Genomic DNA, 24,073 nt, shown 5'->3' on the forward strand with positions numbered 1-24,073 from the left:
ACATTATATACACTGGCCCTAGATTTGGGAATTTAGGATTTGGAAACGAAAACAAATAATCTTGTAAGCGCAGGTTGAAATTCTTTTTGTTAAATTCTCGCTGAAATGTTCATTATTCATAAGCCATGCCGTCAATCCCTCGTTTGAGGCGAGACCCCACTTTAACGAAGCTGATGGGGTGCTATACCCCCTAACGATTCTTCGTTTGAGAGTTAGGAGTCGAAGTATTTGTCCATTGCAAATTAACTTTCTGCTCAGGCGTGACAAACCTGGAGGCCAAGCCAGGGTTTAATGACTACAGCAGCTGTCGTATTACGTAAGAGCATGATAAGGATATCTGCCTCACTATCGGGTCTAAAGAACCTCAAGGTTCATCATCAATCATTGAATTTATTATTGCGTAATGAAATAGGCCATCTTATTTGCATAATCCTTGCTCAGCTGCGTGCAGCGACCAGCTGTCCGAAGCACCTAGCTTGGGCATTCGTGTAGGCGTTCTCTTTCTTTCTTTCTTTCTTTCTTTCGTTTCTCTCCATTTATTCTGTTTTGCCACATTTCTTTCAATGGCATACCACTTAGTCAAGTCATGTAATTTTGTTGTGTTTCTCCTCTTTTGTTCCGTCCTATCTTAGATTATTATTTTTTCTGCTAAGTATTTGTAAATAAGTATTTTCATAAGAATCTTTTGAGTGGTTCATAGTACATGTATGCAAGGATGATTTTTGGTGGACCTCTCACTTCTTTTCTTCTCGAAACACAATTTTGTATTTTTCCGGTATGCATGCTTATCTTTATTTGTTTATCGATCCCTTTCTAAGAGCACCAGGTACTGTTCAGAGCTATCTACACAGAGAGCTAGGCATTAATGCAGTGATCCGATCTTGCGCAATGCCCTAAGCACGTAGGCCTAAATGTAGGCGCAAGTACGCACAGGCGGGTGAGAGCGAGAACACGTACATTACATGTAGACCTACATTGCTACATGTGCGTTGTACGCGATCTATAGGGTACTGGTACATAAAGTACTGTAGTACTCGGTCATGACTTCCAAATGTGCATTCTTTATATATATTTATACAAAGCAAAAGGTGAAATATTGTTATATATGTGCTTTCATATCATATACAAATAATTTCCGATTCATTGATTGGTCGAGAGCATTAAAAGTGACAAAACATAGTTCCACTTTAAAAGTCCTTTTCTTGTCAATTTCCATTATTTTTCTAGTTGTAATAGCAAATATGATTAACAAGTAATATGACAGTCTGGCAATAAGACTTCTCAGGAGAACGCAACCTTGATATATTCCAGGAATGATAATGAAACCCCAAATAAACTCAGACAGCCACAAAACAAACCAAACAAAACCTGAACAGTGTCTTGCTTGCTGTACAGCTGCAGTGACATAATAGATTATAGCTACTATGTCCAGCGAGATTTAGGTTCAATTAAAGAGTGTGAAGAAGTCAGCCTTGCCATTTGTATACCTCTACCTCGTGATTTCCGAATTCGTGATCTCCGTTTGAGGTGAATTCTACCCTCATAGAAAGGCCCCCCGTGTTACTGATACATGTATAAGTAAGTGTTCATGAATGTTTGATCTTAAAATTTTTAGTGATGCTATAGGAAAGAAATTTAGGTGGCGTTGTACAAACTTCTTCAAAATATGCTCATGTGAAAATTAACTGTGCCAGCATTTGAAACTCTTTGTGTACACACGCGTAAGCCTGTGTGTATGGTATATGTATGTGTTTGTGTGTGTGTGTGTGTGTGTGTGTGTTTGCATGTGTGTGCGTGTGGTCTCCCATGCCTGCACTGAATTTCATTCTAAAGTACAATAATATAAGAAGTTCTGGTTGTGAAGACATATTGATGATATACATTTTAAAAATATGAATTTTATTTTGTTGGACATCTGTTTTATATTTTCAATCAACTAATGTTACAAGGGCAGGTACCGGATGGTATGAAAGTTTCAAAAAAGTTCCAATGTTAGTTAAAAGAAATACATAATCAAGAAAATTTGAACAATTATTCACCTATTTCACTTTTGCATATCATCTCAAATATTAGAAAAGATAACATACCATTGAGTTATAGAATTTATCCAATAAGAACGATATTTGGTCAAAATATCTATTTGGATTCCCCCCCCCCCCAAAAAAAAAAAACAAACAAACAAACAGATGCAATACATGTACTATCTTATACTGAAAAAGTTTCTCGGGCCATTGATAAGTTCCACCATACTGGAGACATCTTTCTTGACCTCTCCAAGGCCTTCGACACGAATAAATATGACATTCTTCTTTATGTAAACTTAACCATTATGGCGGAAAGGCCTTGAAGTGGTTCATAAATTATTTGAAAGACAGAAAACAGGTCTTTTTAACAACAAATATAGTTACTTTTTATTATTTATATGAATGATTTTAAAGTTCCTCAATGTTCTCTCCTTTATGTTATTTGCAGGTGATTCTAATCTTTTCTTCTCTCATTCAAAAATTCCAATCCATTAGTTGGTATAATAAATGTAGAACTGAATAAAATAACTCAATGGTAAAGAGCAAACAGATCTTTTGGATAGAATATTTCTTTGACAAAAAGGCCTCTTATGAATAATTAAAGATATATTAATATAAAAAATGATCTCATCATACAAAGAAATTGGATGTGGCGCGACGTCGGCCCACTCCCGTGGTCATCTTGAATAGTGCATGCGCGTTCCCGATTTTTAGTACGCGAAAGAGGTACATTTTCGGGGTTCAGCTCGTTGAAAAAAAAAATCCCCCAAAACTTCCTTGAAATATGGGTCTTTTTCTTTTCTCCAAAATATCTTTAACTGTGGGTAGTTAACAATATTTCCCAAACAATTCTGTAATAGCTATATCAAAAGAAAAGATAGATAAATAAAGATGCGCGCATGCTATGCTGCAAAGCATGCAAGGCTCCAGAAAGCTTTTTCCTTGATTTGAGTTGGGAGCCATACCATGGATGCTGGCTGTCCTGACTTTGTCCGAGACGCTCTGTGCTGCTATATAGCTACTTACAGTCAGGTGGGGCAATGCTGGACAAGCGTATCCGGGCAAATACCCCCAGAGGGCAATTACACCCCCCCCCCCCCGGCAAAATACTGGTTAGTGGTGAGGTTAGAGTAAAGATTAGGGTTAGGCTTAGGTTTATAGGGTTAGGAATTTGGGTTAGGGTTAGGATTAGGTTCAGGATTAAGATTAGGGCCAGGGGAAGGGTCCGGGGTAATTACCCAGGGGGCAATTGCCCTAGACCCCTGGACAAGACATTTAGACTGTTAACATTAGTCGGCTTGAGATCGCTAGAGATGATTCTACAAACCTGTCACACTGGTATACAAGGGTTCCCCTTTAATCCAAAGACACAAGAACAGTGAATAGATAAGCGAATAAGCCAATTTTTGCCAAAATGTGCGTCAAGGATTACCTTTATTTCTATAATATGTAGACTAGCAAAATTGTTTTTCCTGAGATAACCAACCCCCCCCCCCCACACACACACACAGACACACCCATGACAGCTTATACGACATATTGTACACATTCCGTAGTTATACAGCTCGACAGTGGGTAGGGCATATATGCGACAGTAATCACTCACTTTTAACTTAGGACAAACAGTGAGCATGGCACCAAATTAGACTACCAGAGACCCCTGACAGAATATGATGTATATTATGTATATGACATAAATGCGTACATGTATACAGCATGCACGAGTTAGTGGACTTGTTAATCGCGACTTTCGAACAACTGTTGCTCTATTAAAGGTAGTTTCACAGCCGAATATCACTTATGTACCCTCGAACAGGCGGAAACCAATGTTATCAACAGTGGGAAATGACAGATTGTTGAGAATCAGGATAATTTTACGATTGGCATGATAAATATACGTCTTTCTACGGCGTCACGATACGAATATCAGACCCCATGCACCCCTAAAAACTACCAGAAATGAATTACTCTATAAAGTGACAATCAGTTGCAACCTCTCTCTCCTGTATCATCCGAGAGGATACCTCAGTATCTACGTTCGTTTATGACGAAATCATGCTCTCCTTCATCAAGACAAAATTTTTACGAAACTACCTACCAGGAGATATAGAAATTCTTGTGATGTGTCTACTAAAGGCCTTATGCACTAAACATTGTAATATCATTTACTCAGTTCCCTATTTATAGGAAAGACATTTAAAAAGCAGAATAAATAATGGTAAGGGACGGCGTCGACCGTCTTCATACCGATCGATCGTACAGTAGGCCGCCGAACAAGCGGCAGATTTATCAGATTTATCGGTCTCAAAGACATTTAAAAAGCAGAATAAATAATGGTAAGGGACGGCGTCGACCGTCTTCATACCGATCGATCGTACAGTAGGCCGCCGAACAAGCGGCAGATTTATCGGTCTAGTCTGGATTTTTCTGTATAGTAGGATACAAAACAAATATGCCATGTACTCTTTTCTAGGTTCTAGTTGAAATTATGGATTGTGAGATGACCAAGCATTGCACTATTTTCTGAGAGGTGCAGGGCATTGTATATTTGATTTTATTGTGATGTAACTACTTGTGGATTTATCTAGTGTCTGTACATGCGTTCTATGCTGGCACAGAGAGGAGGCCTTGAGTTACGTAATATGCACTGATATGCGTGTATTCATTATATTTGTATATGTTTATTGTCAGAGCATAATCACAGTTATCAGAGTTGAAGACCTGGAGGTTGTCTCCTATCTAGCTGTACGTATGTAGATGGACTTGAGTATTGGATGGGTGAGTTCAAACAAATATAGCTATTCTATGAAATCAATGTTTGCAGGAATGTTTTCCACATACTCTAAAGACTACTTCAACCAAATTAGGTGTTCTGCTGGATGCACATGTATTAAAAAAGAATGTATTTTTGCACAAATTATGCCAATTAAGGCTTATTTGCATAGATACCGAGTGTCTCTTTGATGAAAATTATTCAATTGCCATAAGGAACATCTATGCAAAGTAGGACATTTGTACTAAAAAAAAGCAGCGTTTACCCCCTTAATTAAGGCGAATCATGGCAGAATCATTCTTCAGGTCCTTGACTGAATAAAAGTAGTTGCTGCAGTCATTTTGCCATTGATTACTTAACGCTGTTTGTGTAGCCAAACTTGTATCAACGAAGGAGACGTCACAAATACATTCTTTTATCACTAGCTTTCCGACAGAGAAGGTTGTCCACTCATCAGAAGTCGCAATGAACTCTTGGGATTCCACCGGTGGTCAAGCGTACCTGGATAACAGCGAGAAAGGTGGTGCTCAGAGTGATATTAGGAAGTTCGTGCTCAAAGATTTCGACTTCAGCCTCAGCGACGAGGTGCTTGATGTCGGGTGCGGGCCGGGAACGGCGTGCGGGGAGATCGCATCTCGTGTCAAATCTGTCACAGGTATACGTATGCACGTCGTTTATGGTAACAACTTTGGTGAGAGAACAGTACAGTGCCAACTCTGTCTCACGAGGGTCTTGCTTGGTTTTTGATCCTGATCGATCATTAGCCGCTACGATTTATATTGGTAGGAGGAGCGGCGATGCATAATAATGGAATCCAAAATATTTTTTCTGAGCTTCATATCATGTCATGTTAAAACAAAAAAAAAATGCAAAATTAACAAAACTATTTAATTTCGGTCTTGTAATTTTTGCAGTATTCTGCGGGCGGGTCCTAATTGCCGTAAGATCATCAAAATTTACTCTCCATTTAGAGACTAACTACCCTTGCCCAAACTTTGACTGCAATCATTTTCGACAACGAATCCGTAATTTTAGTCATACTGACCGAGTGAGATCTTTATTGTAATTATGTAAACGTATCCATGGGTTTGTTTTTCAGTTGGGTTTTCCTTGCTTGAGTTATTTCTATGAACATAGGATAATTGTGATGTATAAGGGCTGTAATGGTTGACGCATTACAATATCTATTTGTCGTGATATACTCATCCTGAAGGAATCGACCTATCGCCAGGTATGATTTCTGTGGCCAACCAGAAACACACAGTCCCAAATGTCGACTTTGTCATCGCTGACGCACATTCCTTCGGTCAGGGATGGGAGGAGAAATTCGACAAGATCATCAGCCTTTGCATGCTGCACTGGTGCGGAGATCAGCGAAAAGTTCTGCAGAATATTTTCCGCTGCCTGAAACCAGGAGGGCGTTTCCTCCTCTGGTGTGACCTCCAGTCGGCGCATTTTTTTATTTACACGCAAGCCTGTGGCTTTTGGCAATTAAATTCAATGAAACCGCTCCTGATGCGTCTATGCTTATTCCGCTCGGGTTGTGTGTTGCGTAGAGTTCTGTGAGTATTTCCAGGGAGGTCACCTCCCTGGTATTTCTGTGGTACTCTAGTACCCTCCGCTCGCGACGATTCGATTCGTACACGTTCATCAGTGAGTGTGTACACGCGCTGTGAAAGTTTTGCTCGCCGTAATATAGACCCTCATCCAATTACTAGTATAGTACATGTATAAATACGTATAAAAACGGGTGAAAGTGCGAAAAACAAGACAATACCAAAAAAAAAAAAAAAATTGACAAGAAGGAGAGGGGGAGAGAGAGAATCATAAGGAAAGAGATAAAAAACAATGAATATTTTGTGATAGATCACCAATCATGCACAACAGTGATCAATATAATTGCGGGTTCCATGGAAGACCACAACTTTATTGGTGTATGATGGGGATGAGTAGGCCCCTAATGTGAGGAGGGGCGGGGGGGATTGAAGATCAATGAAGCCAATCCTGCCTACCGCCACCCCACACCCCCTCCCCAATATTGAAACGCATATCGACCAATAGGCCTACACATGACGAGTAATGTATAATGTAACACTTTTTCGATCTCCGTTGATTGGTGATTGAAATATTGACAGGAAGATTGAAGGGAAAAGGAGTGGAGAAGAAGCGCATGGATGGAAAGCTTGAAGGGAGAGTAGTTGAAAGTTATGGAATAAAATACAATGGTACATGTACATGCATAAGAGTTGTGAAATAACATGATCGCTTAAATCTACATTGTATGTATATAATGTACATGTATTTATTTCTCAGCCCCCAACCCCCTCTGTTATATCTGTTGCTACTAAAGGCCCCTAAATTTGTCTTCATGCTGATGGTATATCATTTTGTTTCTCAAACCTGCCCCCCTTTTCTTCATACTAGTTTCAAAGACTCACTCTGCATATTCATTTTCCGACCTCTCTCGACCTCCTCCTTTTTTCAAATGCAAGACTCGTGTATTTTTTCCCTTCCTCGATCACTGCTTGAATTCTCATACAATTTATCTGTTTCTCATACTCTCTCTGTCTCTCCCCTTCTCTTTTTCTCATTTTAAAACTATACAATGTTTGTTTACAAGACCACTTTCTACTCTCTACATTGATCAGTTTGTGGTACAGTCACGTGCAAATATGTACGAAGGAAAATTACACCACTATTGCATGAATTCATTATGCATTTTATTCACTTCTTTATGTTCAAGCACTTTTTTTCATGAAGGTATACTGAGTATACAGATGTAATCTGATCCTCCAATATTCAAGAAGTATTGTAATATATACAAACTAGAACTATCACTCAATGTTGTACTTTAACACAGTTACTGACATTTGCCACATCTCAAGTAAAGTGCTCAAAACCTGAGTGAGTAAGTAAATGAATCAAAAATTTCTATGATTTTCATTAAAAATACTGTTACCATGGCAACACAATGTTTGACATTAAGAAAAAAATGAAGTTTGCACAGCTCTATAGCTGTCACATGTGCCAAATTCCAAGTCAAATGCTCAAAAACTGAGGGAGTTAAGGACAAGTTCACCCTCATAGACATGTGGGTTGAGTGAATACAGCAATTTTAGTAGAGCACATCATTGAGAGTTTGAGGAAAATCGGACAATCCGTTCAAAAGTTGAATTTTTGAAGTTTCTGCTCACTCAAGACTGGATGAGAAGACTATACTATAGCTTGTGATGTCACATGAGTACAACGATATAAAGAAAGAATAAAGAAAATTTAACATATTTTCACTTTCCTCGCATAACAAAAGAACACTTGACTTCTCCCTTTCACAAGGCAGGGGGAATAATATTACCCTTAACATATTATGTCAGTAACAAGTCGCACTTTATCCAAAAAGTAAAGTTCTGTGAAATTCTCTTTTTATTTTTCTTTATATTATGGTTGTACGCATATGACATCATACACTGTAGTAGTCTTCTCATCCAGCAGTGACTACGCGGATACTTTAAAAATTCATAACTTTTGAAACGGATTGTCAGATTTCCCCCATTCTTTCACTGTTGTGTTCTATTATTGCTGCATTCACTCAATCCACTTGTATATGAAGGTGGACTTGTCCTTTAAGTGAATTCACAATATCATTGTATGATTTTCATTCAAAATAAAATTATGCTGTCACCATATTGTGTCGAGCCGATCAATGTCAACAATATTCGACCACTAATGTGGCTGTCGTATCTTTAAGCTATATGCTTTTGACGACAGTCTTCTGCATTTACACTCCCGATCTTGTGCCATAATTCAGTGAGATCATTTATTCCAAAAATGGTTCCCAATCGACGTGTTCTCTTACTCTTTTCATTAATTTGTACACGTATATCTCAGTTTTATATTCGAATGTACACACTGTATGTTCCATTCTCCTGTAAACAACAAGAAATGACTATTTTATTATCGTAATATAATAATATGATCGATGCAGAAAATTCCTAATTAATTTGAATTTATATCGTGTAATGTTATAACAACCACTTATGTCATAAGACGTAGACGACAAATTTCATTTCGACCGCTAATGTCATAATACGTCGACGACAAATTTCATAACGACCTCGCAATGTCATTACACGTCGACGACAAATGTCATAATGACCACTAATTGCATAACATGTCGAAGACAATTGTCAAAATCGGATTAACCTCAAATGTCATAACACGTCGACGACAAATGTCAAAATATCCATTTTTACTGCAAATGTCATAACACGTCGACGACAAATTTCATAACGACAACTAATGTCATAACACGTCGACGACTAATATCAAAATCGGATTAACCACAAATGTCTTAACACGTCGACAACAAATGTCAAAATGTCCGTTTTTACTGCAAATGCCATGCCTCGTCGACGACAAATGTTAAAATCGAATTAATCACAAATGTCATAACACATCGACTACAAAAATTTGTCTAAATCTCCAAATTTACTGCAAATGTCATAACGCGTCATAGGGGAGGATCCAGGAATTCCGTAAAGGGGAGACGCCTTTACAAAATCAAAGGCTGGCGCAACCCCCTCCCCTTTCTTAATTTTATTTCTTTTGTTTTAGCAAATGTATTAGAGACGGGGAGGGGCGCCACGCCCCCTCTAGATCCGCGACTGCGTCGTCAAAATTTCCATTTTTACTGCAAATGTCATAACACGATGTGTTACACGACCACAAAAACGTTAATGGCAAAACCAATGCTACATTATACAGGGGCGGATCATACGGAATTCCGTAAAGGCGAGGCGCCTTTGCAAAAGTAAAGACTGCCGCACCCACTCCTTTCTTCTCTTTCTTTTTTCGTTTAAACAAAAGAAATGAGAGGAAAAAAATAAGGGGGAGGGGGTTGCGCCATAGCAGCCTTTCATTTTGAAAAGGTGTCTCCCCTTTACGGATTTCCTGGATCTGCCCATGAAATGCAAGCAATGAGTTTTGACATTTGTGGATGACGAAATCGCGGGTTGAGAGGGGGCGCACCCCTTTTGATGACCCTTTCTGTTTTTGTTAAAACAACAGAAATAAAAAGAAAAAATAGGGGGTTGCGCCAGCTTGTATAGTTTTGAAAAGTCGCCTCCTTGTAATGCAAGCATTGGGTTTTGCCATTAACCTGTGGCTGACGCAGTCGCTGATCTAAAGGGGGCGCAGCACCCCTCCCCGTCTCTATTTTTGATAAATTCAAAAAAGGAGGAGGTTGCGCCAACCTTTGATTTTGTAAAGATGCCTCCCCTTTACGGAATTCCTGGATCCTCCCCTGTGACGCATTATGACATTTGCAGTAAATTTGGAAATTCTGACATTTGTGGTTAATTCGATTTTAACATTTGTCGTCGACGTGTTATGACATTTGCAGTAAAAACAGAAATTTTGACATTTGTTGTCGACGTGTTATGATATTTGTGGTTAATCCGACTTTGATATTTGTCCCATGTTATGACATTTGTGGTCATTATGACATTCGTCGTCTACGTGTTAAGACATTAATGGTCGTTATGACATTTTGTCGTCGACATGTTATGACATTTGCAGTAAAAATTGATATTTTGACCTTTGTCATCGACGTGTTATGTCATATGACATTTATTTTTGTGGTTAATCCGATTTTGACATTTGTCGTCGACATGTTATGACATCAGTGGTCGTTATGACATTAAATGTCGTCGACGTGTTATCACATTTGCAATAAAAATAGAAATTTTGACATTTTTGGTCGACGTGTTATGACATTTGTGGTTAATCCGATTTTGACATTTATCGTCGACGTGTTATGACATTTGTGGTTAATCCGATTTTGACATTTATCGTCGACATGTTATGACATTATAGTGGTCATTATTCTATGACATCTGTCGTCGACGTGTTATGACATTAGTGGTCATTATGACATTTGTCGTCTACGTCTTATGACATAATAGTGGTTGTTATGACATTACACGATCCAAATTTAAATTAATTTATTAGGAATTTTCTGCATCGATCATATTACAAAAACGAAATAGTCATTTCTTGTTGTTTACAAGAGAATGGAACATACAGTGTGTACATTCGAATATAAAACTGAGATATACGTGTACAGATTAATGAAAAGAGTAAGAGAACACGTCGATTGGGAACCATTCGGAATAAATGATCTCACTGAATTATGGCACAAGATCGGGAGTGTAAATGCAGAAGACTGTCGTCAAATAAGCAAATAGCTTAAAGATACGACAGCCACATTAGTGGTCGAATATTATTGACATTAGTGAGCTCGACACAATATGGTGACAGCATAATTTTATTTTGAATTTAAATCATACAATAATATTGTGAATTAAATTAACTCCCTCAGTTTTTGAGCATTTGACTTGAAATTTGGCACATGTGACAGCTATGATAGAGCTGGGCAAACTTCATTTTTTTCTTAATGTCAAACATTGTGTTGCCATGGTAACAGTATTTTTAATGAAAATCATAGAAATTGTTGATCTATTTACATACTCACTCAGGTTTTGAGCAATTGACTTGAGATATGGCAAATATCAGTAACTGTGTTAGTACAACATTGAGTGACAGTTCTAATTTGTATTGCAATATACTTCTTGGATATTGGAGGATCAGATTACATCTGTATACTCAGTATACCTTCATAAAAAAGTGCTTGAACATAAAGAAGTGAATAAAATGCATAATGAATTCATGCAATAGTGGTGTAATTTTCCTTCATACATATTTGCCCTGACTAAACATGTTTCTAGACAAACTGATCAATGTAGAGACTATAGAGAATGTGGTCTTGTAAACAAACATTGTATAGTTTTAAAGTGAGAAAAAGAGAAGGGGAGAGACAGAGAGAGTATGAGAAACAGATAAATTGTATGAGAATTCAAGCAGTGATCGAGGAAGGGAAAAAATACACGAGTCATATACATTTGAAAAAGGAGGACCGGGAGGTCGAGAGAGGTCGGAAAATGAATATGCAGTGTGAGTCTTTGAAAGTAGTATGAAGAAAAGAGGGGCAGGTTTGAGAAACAAAACAATATACCATCAGTATGAAGATAAATTTAGGGGCCTTTAATAGCAACAGATATAACAGAGGGGGTTGGAGGCTGAGAAATAAATACATGTACATACAATGTATATAGATTTATAAGCGATCATGTTATTTCACAACTTTCTGATACATGTACATGTACCATTGTATAGCCTATTCCATAACTTTCAACTACTCTCCCTTCAAGCTTTCCATCCATAAAATGCGCTTCTTCTCCACTCCTTTTCCCTTCAATCTTCCTGTCAATATTTCAATCACCAATCAACGGAGATCGAAAAAGTGTTACATTATACATTACTCGTCATGTGTAGGCCTATTGGTCGATATGCGTTTCAATATCGGTGGGGAGGGGGGGGGGAGGGCAGGATTGGCTTCACCTTCAGTCCCCCCCCCCCCCCCCCACATATATTGTAGCCAATACGTGAATTCGCAACATGTTTGGACTTATGGACTATATACAACATAATCTTTGGTCACTGTAGCCCATTAGGAGCCTACTCATCCCCATCATTATAAACCAATAAAGTTGTGGTCTTCCATGGAACCCGCAATAATATTGATCACTGTTGGGCATGATTGGTGATCTATCACAAAATATTCATTGTTTTTTTTTAATCTCTTTCCTTATGATTCTCTCTCTCCTCCTCTTCTTCTTGTCAGATTTTTTTTTTTTTTGGTATGTCTTGTTTTTCGCACTCTCACCCGTTTTTATACGTATTTATACATGTACTATACTAGTAATTGGATGAGGGTCTACCACGGCGAGCAAAACTTTCACAGCGCGTGTACACACTCACAGATGAACGTGTACGAATCGAATCGTCGCGAGCGGAGGATACTATTGTAACACAGAAATACTAAGTACAAACTGTACTCACAGAACTCTTCGCAACAAACAACCCGAGCGGAGTAAGCATAGACGCATCTGGAGCGGTTTCATTGAATTTGATTGCCAGCTACTCGGCAAGAGGTGTAAATACGGAGAGACGGCCGATACGTGGTTGCGAGGCCACCCGAAATGGGGGCCATATCTCACGGTACTTTTTAGAAGCTTACAATACATTTTCCACACAGAAACAAATATAATGTAATATAATATAATATAATATGATATAATATAATATAATATAATATAACATAATATAATATAATAGAGTAGAGTAGAATAGAATATGACTTAATATAATGTGATATAATATAATGTAATATAATCTAATATAATAAATATGTATATATATGTTTTTAATTGTATAGATGATTTATTGCCTTATTTAAGAACTGCAAGGTCTCCCTTACTTCATGTGTGTCCATACCTGCCATCGATTATTATCTATTTCAATAAAGTACAGCTTCCAGTTTTTTCTTTCTCGGCATGAATAATCAAGGCTTCTGGTGGGTTGAGTGAATGCAGCAATATAAGTAGAACACATCAGTGAGAGTTTGAGCAAAATCAGACAATCCGTTAAAAGTTATGAATTTTTGAAGTTTCTGCTCAGCCGCGGCTGGATGAAAAGACTACTATAGCTTGTGATGTCATATGAGTACAACGATATAAAGAAAGAATAAAGAAAATTCAGCATATTTCCATTTTTCTCCCATAAAAAAAGAACACTCGACTTCTCTCTTTCAGAAGGCAAGGGGAATAATATTACCCTTCACATACGTCAGTAGCAAGTCGAAGAACTGTGCACTTTATTCAAAAAGTAAAGTTTTGTGAAATTCTCTTTTTATTTTCCTTATATAGTTGTACGTATGTGACATCATGCACTCTAGTAGTCTTCTCTTCCAGCAGTGACTGCGAAAATACTTAAAATATTCGTAACTTTTGAACGGATTGTCCAACTTTCCTCAAACTTTCACTGATGTGTTCTTCTAATATTGCTGCATTCTCTCTTAACTTGCTTGGGCACCACAGCAACAACAATCGTTCGCACAGGCATGTTATTCTTAGGATGACCAAGATCCCTTCAGTACTCAAAGATGATACTAAGCGTCAGAAAGAAACATGTTATATTCAGATAAAGGCATTAGAGAACGAAATTCTCCAAAATTACATTTAATGTACATTTTACCGACAAATAACCATTGTATCTCAATTTATACTCAAAGTGTATTTTTACAATACGTCTTACACAAAGAAACACACGCATATATAATTACATACATGTATTACATCTTTTTTTTGTTAACTGTATAGATGATTTATTGTATTATTTAAGAACTGCGAGGTCTCCATTCCTTCATGTGCGTCTACCTGCCATCGATCATCATCTAATTGAATAAAGTGCAACTTCCAGTTTCTTCTTTCTCGGCATGGATAAGCAAGTCGTCCGGTTAACTTGCTTGGGCACCACAGCAACAACAATCGTTTGCACAGGCACGTTATTCTTAGGATGACCAAGATCCCTTCAGTACTCACAGATGATACTAAGCGTCAGAAAGGAACATGTTGTATTCAGATAAAGGTATTAGAGAACGAAATTCTCCAAAATTACATTTAATGTACATTTTACCGACAAATAATCATTGAATTTCAATTTATACTCAAAGTGATTGTACACGCTCGCACAATAATTAAGAGATTAATACATTTCCATTTTCTCACTGAATTCGTTCTTTCTTCAGGACTATGAACATGAACAAACTGACTGGCCATGCGAAGAGGATTTCTTGAAAATGTTTCAATCAGTCGGATTTAAAGTTGTTTCCTCTCGAGCTGGTGACCTCACGTGGATGAAATGGAATGAAGATATCATAAAAGGTATTTAAGCCGTTCATCAGTCGCGGGATCAGTCATGTCAGTTTTTCATTAGGGTCTCCTTCTCTGTCCAATTCCTAATTGCTGCATTCAATTTAGCAAAATTTAGCGTAGATGACATGTTCGGTAGTTCAATTTTATGATCTCTTCATTCAAATTCATTTTGGAGCATTCAAATTACCTTTAGCGTCATTCTAATTAACACTTTTTCAATTGAAATTCGTAAAACTAGCACCATTTCGTTATTCGTTCATTCAATTTAGAATGATATAGTCACGTGATCACGGACATGCCGCACTCGTTCATTCAAATTCATTTTTGGGCATCCAATTTAACATCTTTTGCAGTCAATTTAGCACGCATGTTTATGCTTTGGTTCTTTCTTTATTTTTTTTTTGTCAACACAGTTACTATTTTGCAAGCGTCATTACATTTCATATTTTCGTACTTATTTGAAAGATTTTGGCAACAGGTTTTTTTTTTTTCTTCAATGTGCTTAGTGATTCTTCCAGTCCGAAGATTTAGTGCATCATGTAGCCACAACTTATCTGGCCGTTGAGTGCTTTATTCCGAGTGTGTCGGCCAGTTCTAGGAAGTCAAGGTTATGATCATCAAATGTTTCTATAATTCTTTTTCTGTCTTCTTGAGAAATACGTCTGTATCTAATTTGTGCTGTCATGACTGTAAGAAGATGAAGTTAGTATAGGAACATGTGGGCCTAAAATGACATGTATGAAAGAAAAGGGGCGTTACAGAACAACAAACCCGAGTTATGTATGGTAAAAAATATGATACTTTTACTGCTTAACAGTGCGTGGATGAAACAAAAAGTCACATAGAAATACGCGTTTAAATGTTATCACCTTTTCAAAAGAGAAATAACATGACGTTAATTTGAATGAACATGTTAGGAATTTGCCTGCCCATACGCGAAATTGAATGACTGAAATACCCCTTTCGGCCAGTGTTGGCGAATTTGAATGACTGAAGAGCACGTGACAATTTGAATGCTCGTTTTACGAATTCGAATGGCACATGTGCAAATTTCATTGATCGAAATGCTAAATTGAACGACCAACTTGCAATTTTGAATGACAGAATGGGCAGTGAAGAGGATTTTCGCTAAATTGAATGAACCTTTTATCAAATGGACTGACAAAAGTGCGAAATTGGCCGGGAAAACCTACTATTATTCTCACAGTGTTGTCTTCGATCGAACGAAGAGTGTACAACACGAGAAACAAGACAAAAGCTGAAGGCTCGTTCCAGAGAAGGAGGTGTAATTTTATTTGTGTGAGTGTGTGTGTGTGTGTGTTTGTGTGTGTGTGTGTGGTGTTGGGGGTTCTTTCGCGAAAAATTATTAATGACAGGGCCGCGTTGTTGAAATACATTCCAGAGGTATCGCGCAGAAGCCAGTTCAAATTTGTACGTTACTGGGCTTTTTTTTTCTTTAGTTGCATGTTCGTTTCTGTTGGAGTAATAAAGAATGCAATACTGGAAGTGAGAATGTCTTTCAAATCAAAGCCAGAAACAAGCTACCATTTCTACTCATCTTTATTATCATGAAGTATAAGCATATAATTTATTTGATGATTCTGATGATATCATGATAAAGAATGTGATACACTGTATAACGTATCACATCAAAAATAACGTAATAATCCCGTCATAAAATACTGTAATCATAGTAATCTTTTTTTTTTCCACAGATCGTATTATTGTTATCATGTCCACCACACCACAATTATCATCATCCTTATCATTTTAGAATGAGAAGGATGGTGATAATCATCATCATAAAATGATGTTTTTTTTCTACTTTGTGTTACGTGCGGAAAACACCTTTTTCTCTTTCACAGCCTTATATTCATAATTGTTATACTGGCATATCTGACTTTATTACCTTGATTACATTTTTATTCAATAAAGTATATAGAATTGAATTATTCTTGCATATCACTCCGAACTTTAGTCGATTTTGTCCTCAACGTCTTTCTAGTTTCCACGTTCAAATTCTTTCTTTAGCACTGTCACTAAACACTAAAACAGTATATGAAAGCTTTACATAATATGAAAAAGCACATATGTTCATTTAGAGTCATACAAGCTTATTCAGGCTGAAAAAGGGGATAAAGAAAACGTTATAATAATGTAAGGGCTCAATAGTAATTTCGATTGCCTATAGAGTTGGGCCCTAAAAGAGTTCATTCTGATTTGATAAAATTTTGTCACTCTGCAATGCTACAGTTTCTTTAACCTGAAGGGGTAACGACTATCGGAGCTAATTTGCATTCAACTTGCTATAGTGTTCTAAAATTAACGCGATATGTAACTAACAATTATTATCAAACTGTTTCGTTGTAGCTGTTTCTCTTTCTATGAAGGCTCTATACATATCATAAATCCTGACTTGAACATTTTGCTTGGCAGCGTTAGTTTGCTGGTATAATGTTGCCATTCATTTTAACTCTTATTAGTGCCATAAAACTGTGACAAAAGGAAAAAAAGTGTACAGTGATTGTATAATCATTTTCAGAGCTATTACAATGAACAGCACGCCTATAACTGGAGTGTTGTTTGTTTGTTTGTTTGTTTGTTTTGGGAATTCAACTTGAAAAGGAAACTGTAAAAGAAAGTCAAACTCTTATGTTGCATTTGTACTTTGTTGAAAGAGGTCTTCACCTTTTTTTTTTTTTTTTCGTTTTCTGGTTTTGCTTTCTTACTCAAGTTGACCCTGATCGCCAGCCCTCCCCTCCTCGTTACGGGGCTGAATATCATGACTTCAATAGTTGCTATGACTGTAAAGGGTCGTGTCATTTACTGCATGCAGATCATATCAGAATTCTTATCGGGCACCTTCAGTATATTCCGGACGATCTGAAGGACGAATGTATCGACGACATCCACAGGTGGTTGGTCGATGTGACGCCGAAGACTTCCGAAGGACTTCCGATGGGCCCGATTGGAAGGATAATGGAACTCCATGTTGTAGCGACAAAATAGCGCCATGACGGAAGAGCTGGTTCTTACTTTTTGTTATGGTTGTTGTTTGTGTATTGTTGATTTTAAAGACCTTTCTTTTTAAAGATATCAAAGACCTATTTTGCCTATGACTATTCTTCTGCTTCAGTATAGTGAGCTTGGAGCCCTATAAAGCAAAGCAGGTTTATTCTCTCGTCATGTCTACTCTATCAAATATATGGTCAATTTGCGAATGAAGAATCAGCAATTTGAAACGATCATTCAAAAAACCGTTCGCGGAGAAAACTTTTCTGTTCAAATTGCTTGAGAAAGAGCCGACACCGCATACACGCACTGCGCATGACTGAAATACTTGTTTAAAGCTAAAACATAGTATCCGACAGGATTTTAACATTCATCTTGCACCATTTGGAACTTGCTTGCTATATATCGCAAAGATCAACCAAGAAATTTATCTGGCTGAGGAGATTTGCCAGGATATCGAGTTGTCTTTTTGTATATAGAGAGATCAAAAAGTGTGACATTATATACTAACTTGTATTTTAGAAACGCCCTCCTCCATTCAGTAGTGGGTGTGTAGAACACTGGAAGTACGTGATGATCCATTCGTGTCATAAGAGTACTACCACTAAAACTCAAAGTAGCAGGGCCTAGATTCCTGTGAACCTTTCATGGTTAATATTTTGTATTTTCATCATGACCAAACGGTAATTGTGATGTTATCATGGGGCTCTTTCACACATTTGGTATGCAAAGTGTACAGATTAGAGCAAAAATCGACATTCTGTTCTGCAAGCACACGAGATGTATATGTTTGGCTTTAAACCTTTATTGTAGCGAACTGTTCAGCATATGTATCTATGCCTCACGTAAACTGGAAATACATGTTTCTTCCGGGTGGCCCAAAAAAAGCGGAACGGTGGATTTTCAGTACCTTGCGTTCTAAAAGTGTTTGCTACTTATGAGATAATAATTTGGGTGCGACTCGCGTTCCATACGGTGAATTGTGTAAGCTCGTTGATCCATGTCAACAAAAGATAACGCTTTCATATTGGGAGCGCGCGCGCACACACACACACAAACACACACACACACACACACTGTTTTTTTCCTGGCCCGTGCCCCATGTGAAAGCTGTATCTTTTGTTGACATGGATCACCGAGCTTACACAATATTCACCGTATGGATCGCGTGTCGCACTCAAATTATTATCTCATAAGTCGCAAAAATCCGGCGAAATTTGACAATGGCTGCATTTTCAGAAATTGGCATAGAATAAAAAGTACTGAACCAAATCTAATGATTTTGGTATCATAGTCTTCTGCGGAAGATGCTTTTTCTAATGATGTCATAGGATATATAACTTTTAGACCGCAAGGTACTGAAAATCCACCGTTCCGCTTTTTTTGGGACACCCGGTATATTGATATGCTTCCCAATAAAACCGAATTCTATTTTCTTTGTCTCGAGGGAAATTCTAGTAGTGTGGTGAATATCGCATTCTCCTGGATTTTTCTGAGTTTATGTATAATGCTTTTTAATTTCAACATTGATATAATTTGATTAATATCTAAATTGATTATACATGTATATTCTTTGTACATTATGTATTCATATGTGATATTGCATTTTAATATTTCTTCTTTTTTCACTTTTAATTGTCACTGGCGGGGAAAAAAAGGTTTGTCTAATAAAAGCAATCATGATAACTTTCGCCTTCATTATCAGCAAGTCAACTGATCGCCTGTTCTTTGTGGTAATTGGCTACAGAATGTCGTCTGCATTCATTCATGTACATTGTATTGCAACTAGGACTAATAGGTTTTCCCGGTCAATTTCATACTTTTGTCATTCAAGTTCCTATTTCAAGCATTCGATTTCACGCATTCCACGCTCGCAGCACTGAATCAGCAATCATATTCAAAATCCGGTCATTCGAATTCACTATTCAAGCATTCAAATTCACTGTCGGAGCATTCAAATTCACCACGGAACATTCAAATTCACCATCGGAACATTCAAATTCACTATCGGAGCATTCAAATTTAAGAGAGGAGCACGCATTTCATCAATGAGCATTCAAATTCATGTCAAGCAGGCGACGGAATCTCGTCGGTCATTCAAATTCGTGAATAGGCAACCATGTTCCAAATAACTGCATTCAGTTTATAAGAAGTCCTAAATTTAGTTTGGGGCCGTGTATGCATGTGTTTCTCATTTGACTTGGATTTATGATGATTGTTTATTTTGCAGTAGAGGTCCACCTGTTCATTGACAATTTTGAACTCGCGCTTAGCAAAAAGGAATATACAGGCACATGTACCTTGGATTGGACATAAAATGGAGGTCCCGTGCATGTGTGAGAGAGTCACAGCTCATGCACGTAAAAGATCCCATTTCATTTATTCATCGCAAAGAGCAGAACATCCAACTGGACCCACTATGGAAGACAAGCTATTGCAGCTGAATATGGGTTATCCAGCCATCTTCTTTAATGGGAAATGAAACTAACAAACATTAGGCACTGTGTCACAGGGGACTTTCCTCTGAATGTGGGGAACGAAAGTCCTCCCTGCGACTGGGATCTTTTCTATAGTCAAAGGTTGACTTTCTCTAAATACAGCAGATTGTTAGCAGACCATTCATTCAATCAACTCTTTTGACTTGCGCAACGAATGTGCCTCGAAATACGTAGCCAATCACACAGTATTCTTACAATATAACAATCAATAAGACTTATTATACTGGTTTCAAATTGTGGTCGTTTACAACAATAACATAGTACAAACTTGAATACAGATATCCAATTCCACTTGATCTTGAGCTTGGTTGCTCTGCTCGGTGGTTTATTCTAGAAGCTCCCGTGCTTGGTTGCTCTAGGTTGTCGACGATGCCCTACCTGATGTAGCGGGTCGTCTCCCCTTACTTCTGGTCCTCTCTGGAACCGCAAACTGTGGCTCTCTCTGGAACCCTAAACTTGGTCCTCGCTGGAACCCTAAACGGTGGCTCTCTCCCTGGAACCCTAAACACCCTGTTAATTTAATAACATGATACCTCCCTTATAATTTGTGGTCTTTAGTTATTCCTGATTCTATTCATATAACTTCAACAAAACATATAATTATATATTCCATCATATTAACATTGATTAGCCACACATAATTTCCATATTAAAGTTTCACCATGGATCATTATCTTTCAATGTTGAGTAAGGGATGATTAATCAGCCCATTAAAATCCAAGCGTTGTTCTAATTCTCTATTTCTTTTACAATGCAAATAAAATTCGGTTTGACATACAAACATCGCACATACATGGCATATCGGAAATTACATAGAAACTTACAAGGCACAAACAACTTCAATTAAATGATCGTGTACTTACAACAGTTGTTGGTGTTTACACTCGAATCCTCCTAGATTCTCTGCTGGACGGTCAGGCTGTCCAAGCCGAAATGCAACAATCCCTGAATCACACTGATTCCAAATAACACTCTGCTACTCTCTAACTTCGCAATTCTCGAAGTACCGTAGCCTGGTCATGAGTGTTCCGCAAATTATATGGCATCTGAATTTTATGCCCAAACACTGCATATTTATACATTTGTTGGACCATAGGTCTCCATGTAAAATTAATTAAATGAAGTGACTTCCTAGAAAGTTTTCATAGAAGTCCTGCCCCCTTTTCTTATTGGTTTGCGTTTTCTGTCTGTCAAAACTTTCCTGAGTATCTCATTTTGCATTGGTCAAGCCCCTGCTTGACGTCATCACTTCCTGTCCACGGAAACCAAAATTCTTTGAAGTGGTCCTGTTTTGACCTAGCTAGAAACTTGTGTTTGACGTCGTGAATGACGTCCACATACCAGTTAGTATGAGGCATACTACCAGGGATACCCTTTCCTCGTATTTTGACGTCATGTAGGGTTTACTCATCCCCAAAACATTTAATTCCAAATCACTCTCTTTTACTTTGATTGTGCATCGCAACATCTCCTAATACATGTTATATGGTTATTTTGATGCAAGCTTTTGTCTTTAAAGCTGCACTTCTTTTGTAACCATTGCGATAACATCAATTTCTTACATGAGCTACCTAATAAACAGTAGTACAATGAGACAAATTATTACGTGACAAATACAAAATATGTCATATCATGACACACTGTATAGGCCTACATGCACTCAAGCATAATACGGAGGGTTGGTTGACAAATTGGTTGAAAAATCGACTACATTGAAACTGATACATGAACACTTTATACGTGTTGTTTCTTGTGTATTGCTGTCTTATTGGTTAACTTTTGGGGGACTATGTGAGATCATTGTGTGTCAGTTTGTCTTTAAATTGGTGAATTGTCATTATGTGGTTGGTGTTGGGGCGTTGTCAGCATGCAGTATCATCAAGAAATATGATTAAATTGCCGTTGTGTTGTTTGGATGCACTGATTGGACATTACAATTTGAAATTTATTGAGATGAAAAACAAAGAATACATGAACAGAGAACAATGTAGAACCTGTCTGTAAACAATCATGATTACACTATATGCAAGCCTTCATTGGTTGTGTTGGCCCTTTTTCCTTTTTTAAAAGTCTACTCCATTTTCCTCGTTAAATTGATTGCACGAAATAGGATCTTGATCGCTTAAAAATGAATCTGACCGCTCCAAACAAGCTCATTGGGACTATCACATGTGGATCTCATGAATTCGAATGCACGAGTAGGAAAGTCGGTGCTCGCATTTTGAAATTGAATGCCCAATCGTGAATTTGATTTCACGAAAACGAAATAGAACGCCCATAAATGAAATTGATCGCTCGGATTCTGAATTTGAATGCCCAAATGTTTTCGCGTGCGTGCGCTGTGTGAATTTGAATGCACAATGATGAATTTGAGTGACAAAAGTATGAAATTGACCAGGAAAACCTATAGTAATACCCAATACGATATGAATTTACAACTACTGAACAATGGTTCAGTGAAATAACATTACCTGGAGTAATTTCTATACGAATATTTGGATATGTATCGGCAATATGAACAACCAAGAATAAACAAATATAGGCTATACCTTTAAAAGATGCATGGTAATGTCTATACAGGCACAATGGAACATAATGTGCACTTCACAATTTCAAAGTGCAAAAAAAGACGCATGGATATATAAGTCTAGAAGGATTTCTGGGAAAGGGCTATCTCCGATTTTATGGTCCTGTCGGCATTTTTGTTTTGTTACGTGAAAGTTTGGAACCATACCCTGTTACTTAAAGGGTGTGTACAGGTCTGGTCGAGGTGAGGATTTAGCTTTTAACGTTTTTGCGAGATATTCAGAAACCACTCTATGAGATGTCAAAGAGCATGCAATTCTAAGGGGTATGAAAAGCTTATTTGATGAAACCGGTTTTGAAATGGCTGAGATATCCAAAATCAAGGTAAAACAAAGAGATCCTAATAAAAGGTGTGGCCTGTAGTCTTTTATCATTATCACTTTTTTGGATATCTCAGCCATTTGAAAGCCAATTTTCATCAAATAAACTTTGAATCCTTTTTAAACTTACATGATCTTTCATAATTCATAAGAGGTTTCTCATTATCTCACTTAGGAATGCAAAAACATGAATCCCCACCTCCACCAGTACTGTACAGCCCCTTTAAATGGACTATACTGACTCCGACTCAGTGAATAAGAGCTAATAAATTATCAATCCTTTTTCAGAAACTAAGTACAACATATAGCAATTCCATAGAAGCTTTAAAGACATCATTTACCATTTGCAGATGAAACAAAAACGTTAAAACCTATAAGTGCTTCAAAATAGTTCAGGAATATGAGTTAGGGATAGAAACAACCAATGTTAAAAAAAAAAATCTGATCAGTATAAGCAATGTTAAGTTTTGTGAGATATACAAAATGTAAACAATAGTTATAATAAAATTGTTTCTAGACTAAACCGTCTACAGTTAATATTTAGTGCAAAATAAGTGAAATCTCACTTGATTATGGCGGCTTTATTGCAATTTTGTATGACAGGATGTTTTGTGATACAACTGACCTACACAAATGCATGAAAATAAAAATGTGATAACTTGAACATGTTTTTAAATCACTGCTCCCAATGGTATAAACAGTAACTGTAAGCCCAAATATTACATTGAATGACACTCAACTAGAAGTATATAACATTTCTTGGTATCACAGACTACAACAAAGTTTCGCGGAGACCTCACATCTTTAACATTTGTAAAATAACTTCATGTGATATTGGTATCATTAACAGACTTGAATTTCACATTCCATTGTCCTCCTTGTTGACGTTGTACTACATGTATGTTTTTATATTACCTTACCTCAATCACGGAATTTAGCATGAGGTAAATCCCTTGAAACTTTGTTAAGCAAACTATTGTAAAAAAAAAAAAAAAAACTTCTTACTCCTTGTTCCCATTCAGATCCACTG

General features: G+C 37.3%; 1 protein-coding gene across 1 annotated transcript; it reads left to right on the forward strand.

Moving 5' to 3' along the window:
- The first annotated feature begins 5,262 nt into the window (after nucleotides 1-5,262).
- LOC139726001 (uncharacterized) lies at nucleotides 5,263-17,636 on the forward strand. Its single transcript, XM_071637086.1, has 4 exons — nucleotides 5,263-5,452; nucleotides 6,011-6,246; nucleotides 12,832-12,912; nucleotides 17,496-17,636. The coding sequence occupies exons 1-4, from the start codon at nucleotides 5,263-5,265 to the stop codon at nucleotides 17,634-17,636; spliced, it is 648 nt and encodes a 215-aa protein (XP_071493187.1).
- Nucleotides 17,637-24,073: the final 6,437 nt, after the last annotated feature.

This window comes from Diadema antillarum, unplaced genomic scaffold (genome assembly GCF_040938485.1).
Source record: "Diadema antillarum isolate AM-2024a unplaced genomic scaffold, OU_Dant_1.0 scf00000017, whole genome shotgun sequence".
Taxonomy (NCBI): domain Eukaryota; kingdom Metazoa; phylum Echinodermata; class Echinoidea; order Diadematoida; family Diadematidae; genus Diadema; species Diadema antillarum.

Coding starts and splice junctions, on each gene's coding strand:
- LOC139726001 (XM_071637086.1), top strand. CDS start 5,263: ATGAACTCTTGGGATTCCACCGGTGGTCAAGCGTACCTGGATAACAGC. Junction 5,453..6,010: donor TCGTGTCAAATCTGTCACAG/GTATACGTATGC, acceptor CTCATCCTGAAG/GAATCGACCTATCGCCAGGT. Junction 6,247..12,831: donor TCTGGTGTGACCTCCAGTCG/GCGCATTTTTTT, acceptor TTTGATTGCCAG/CTACTCGGCAAGAGGTGTAA.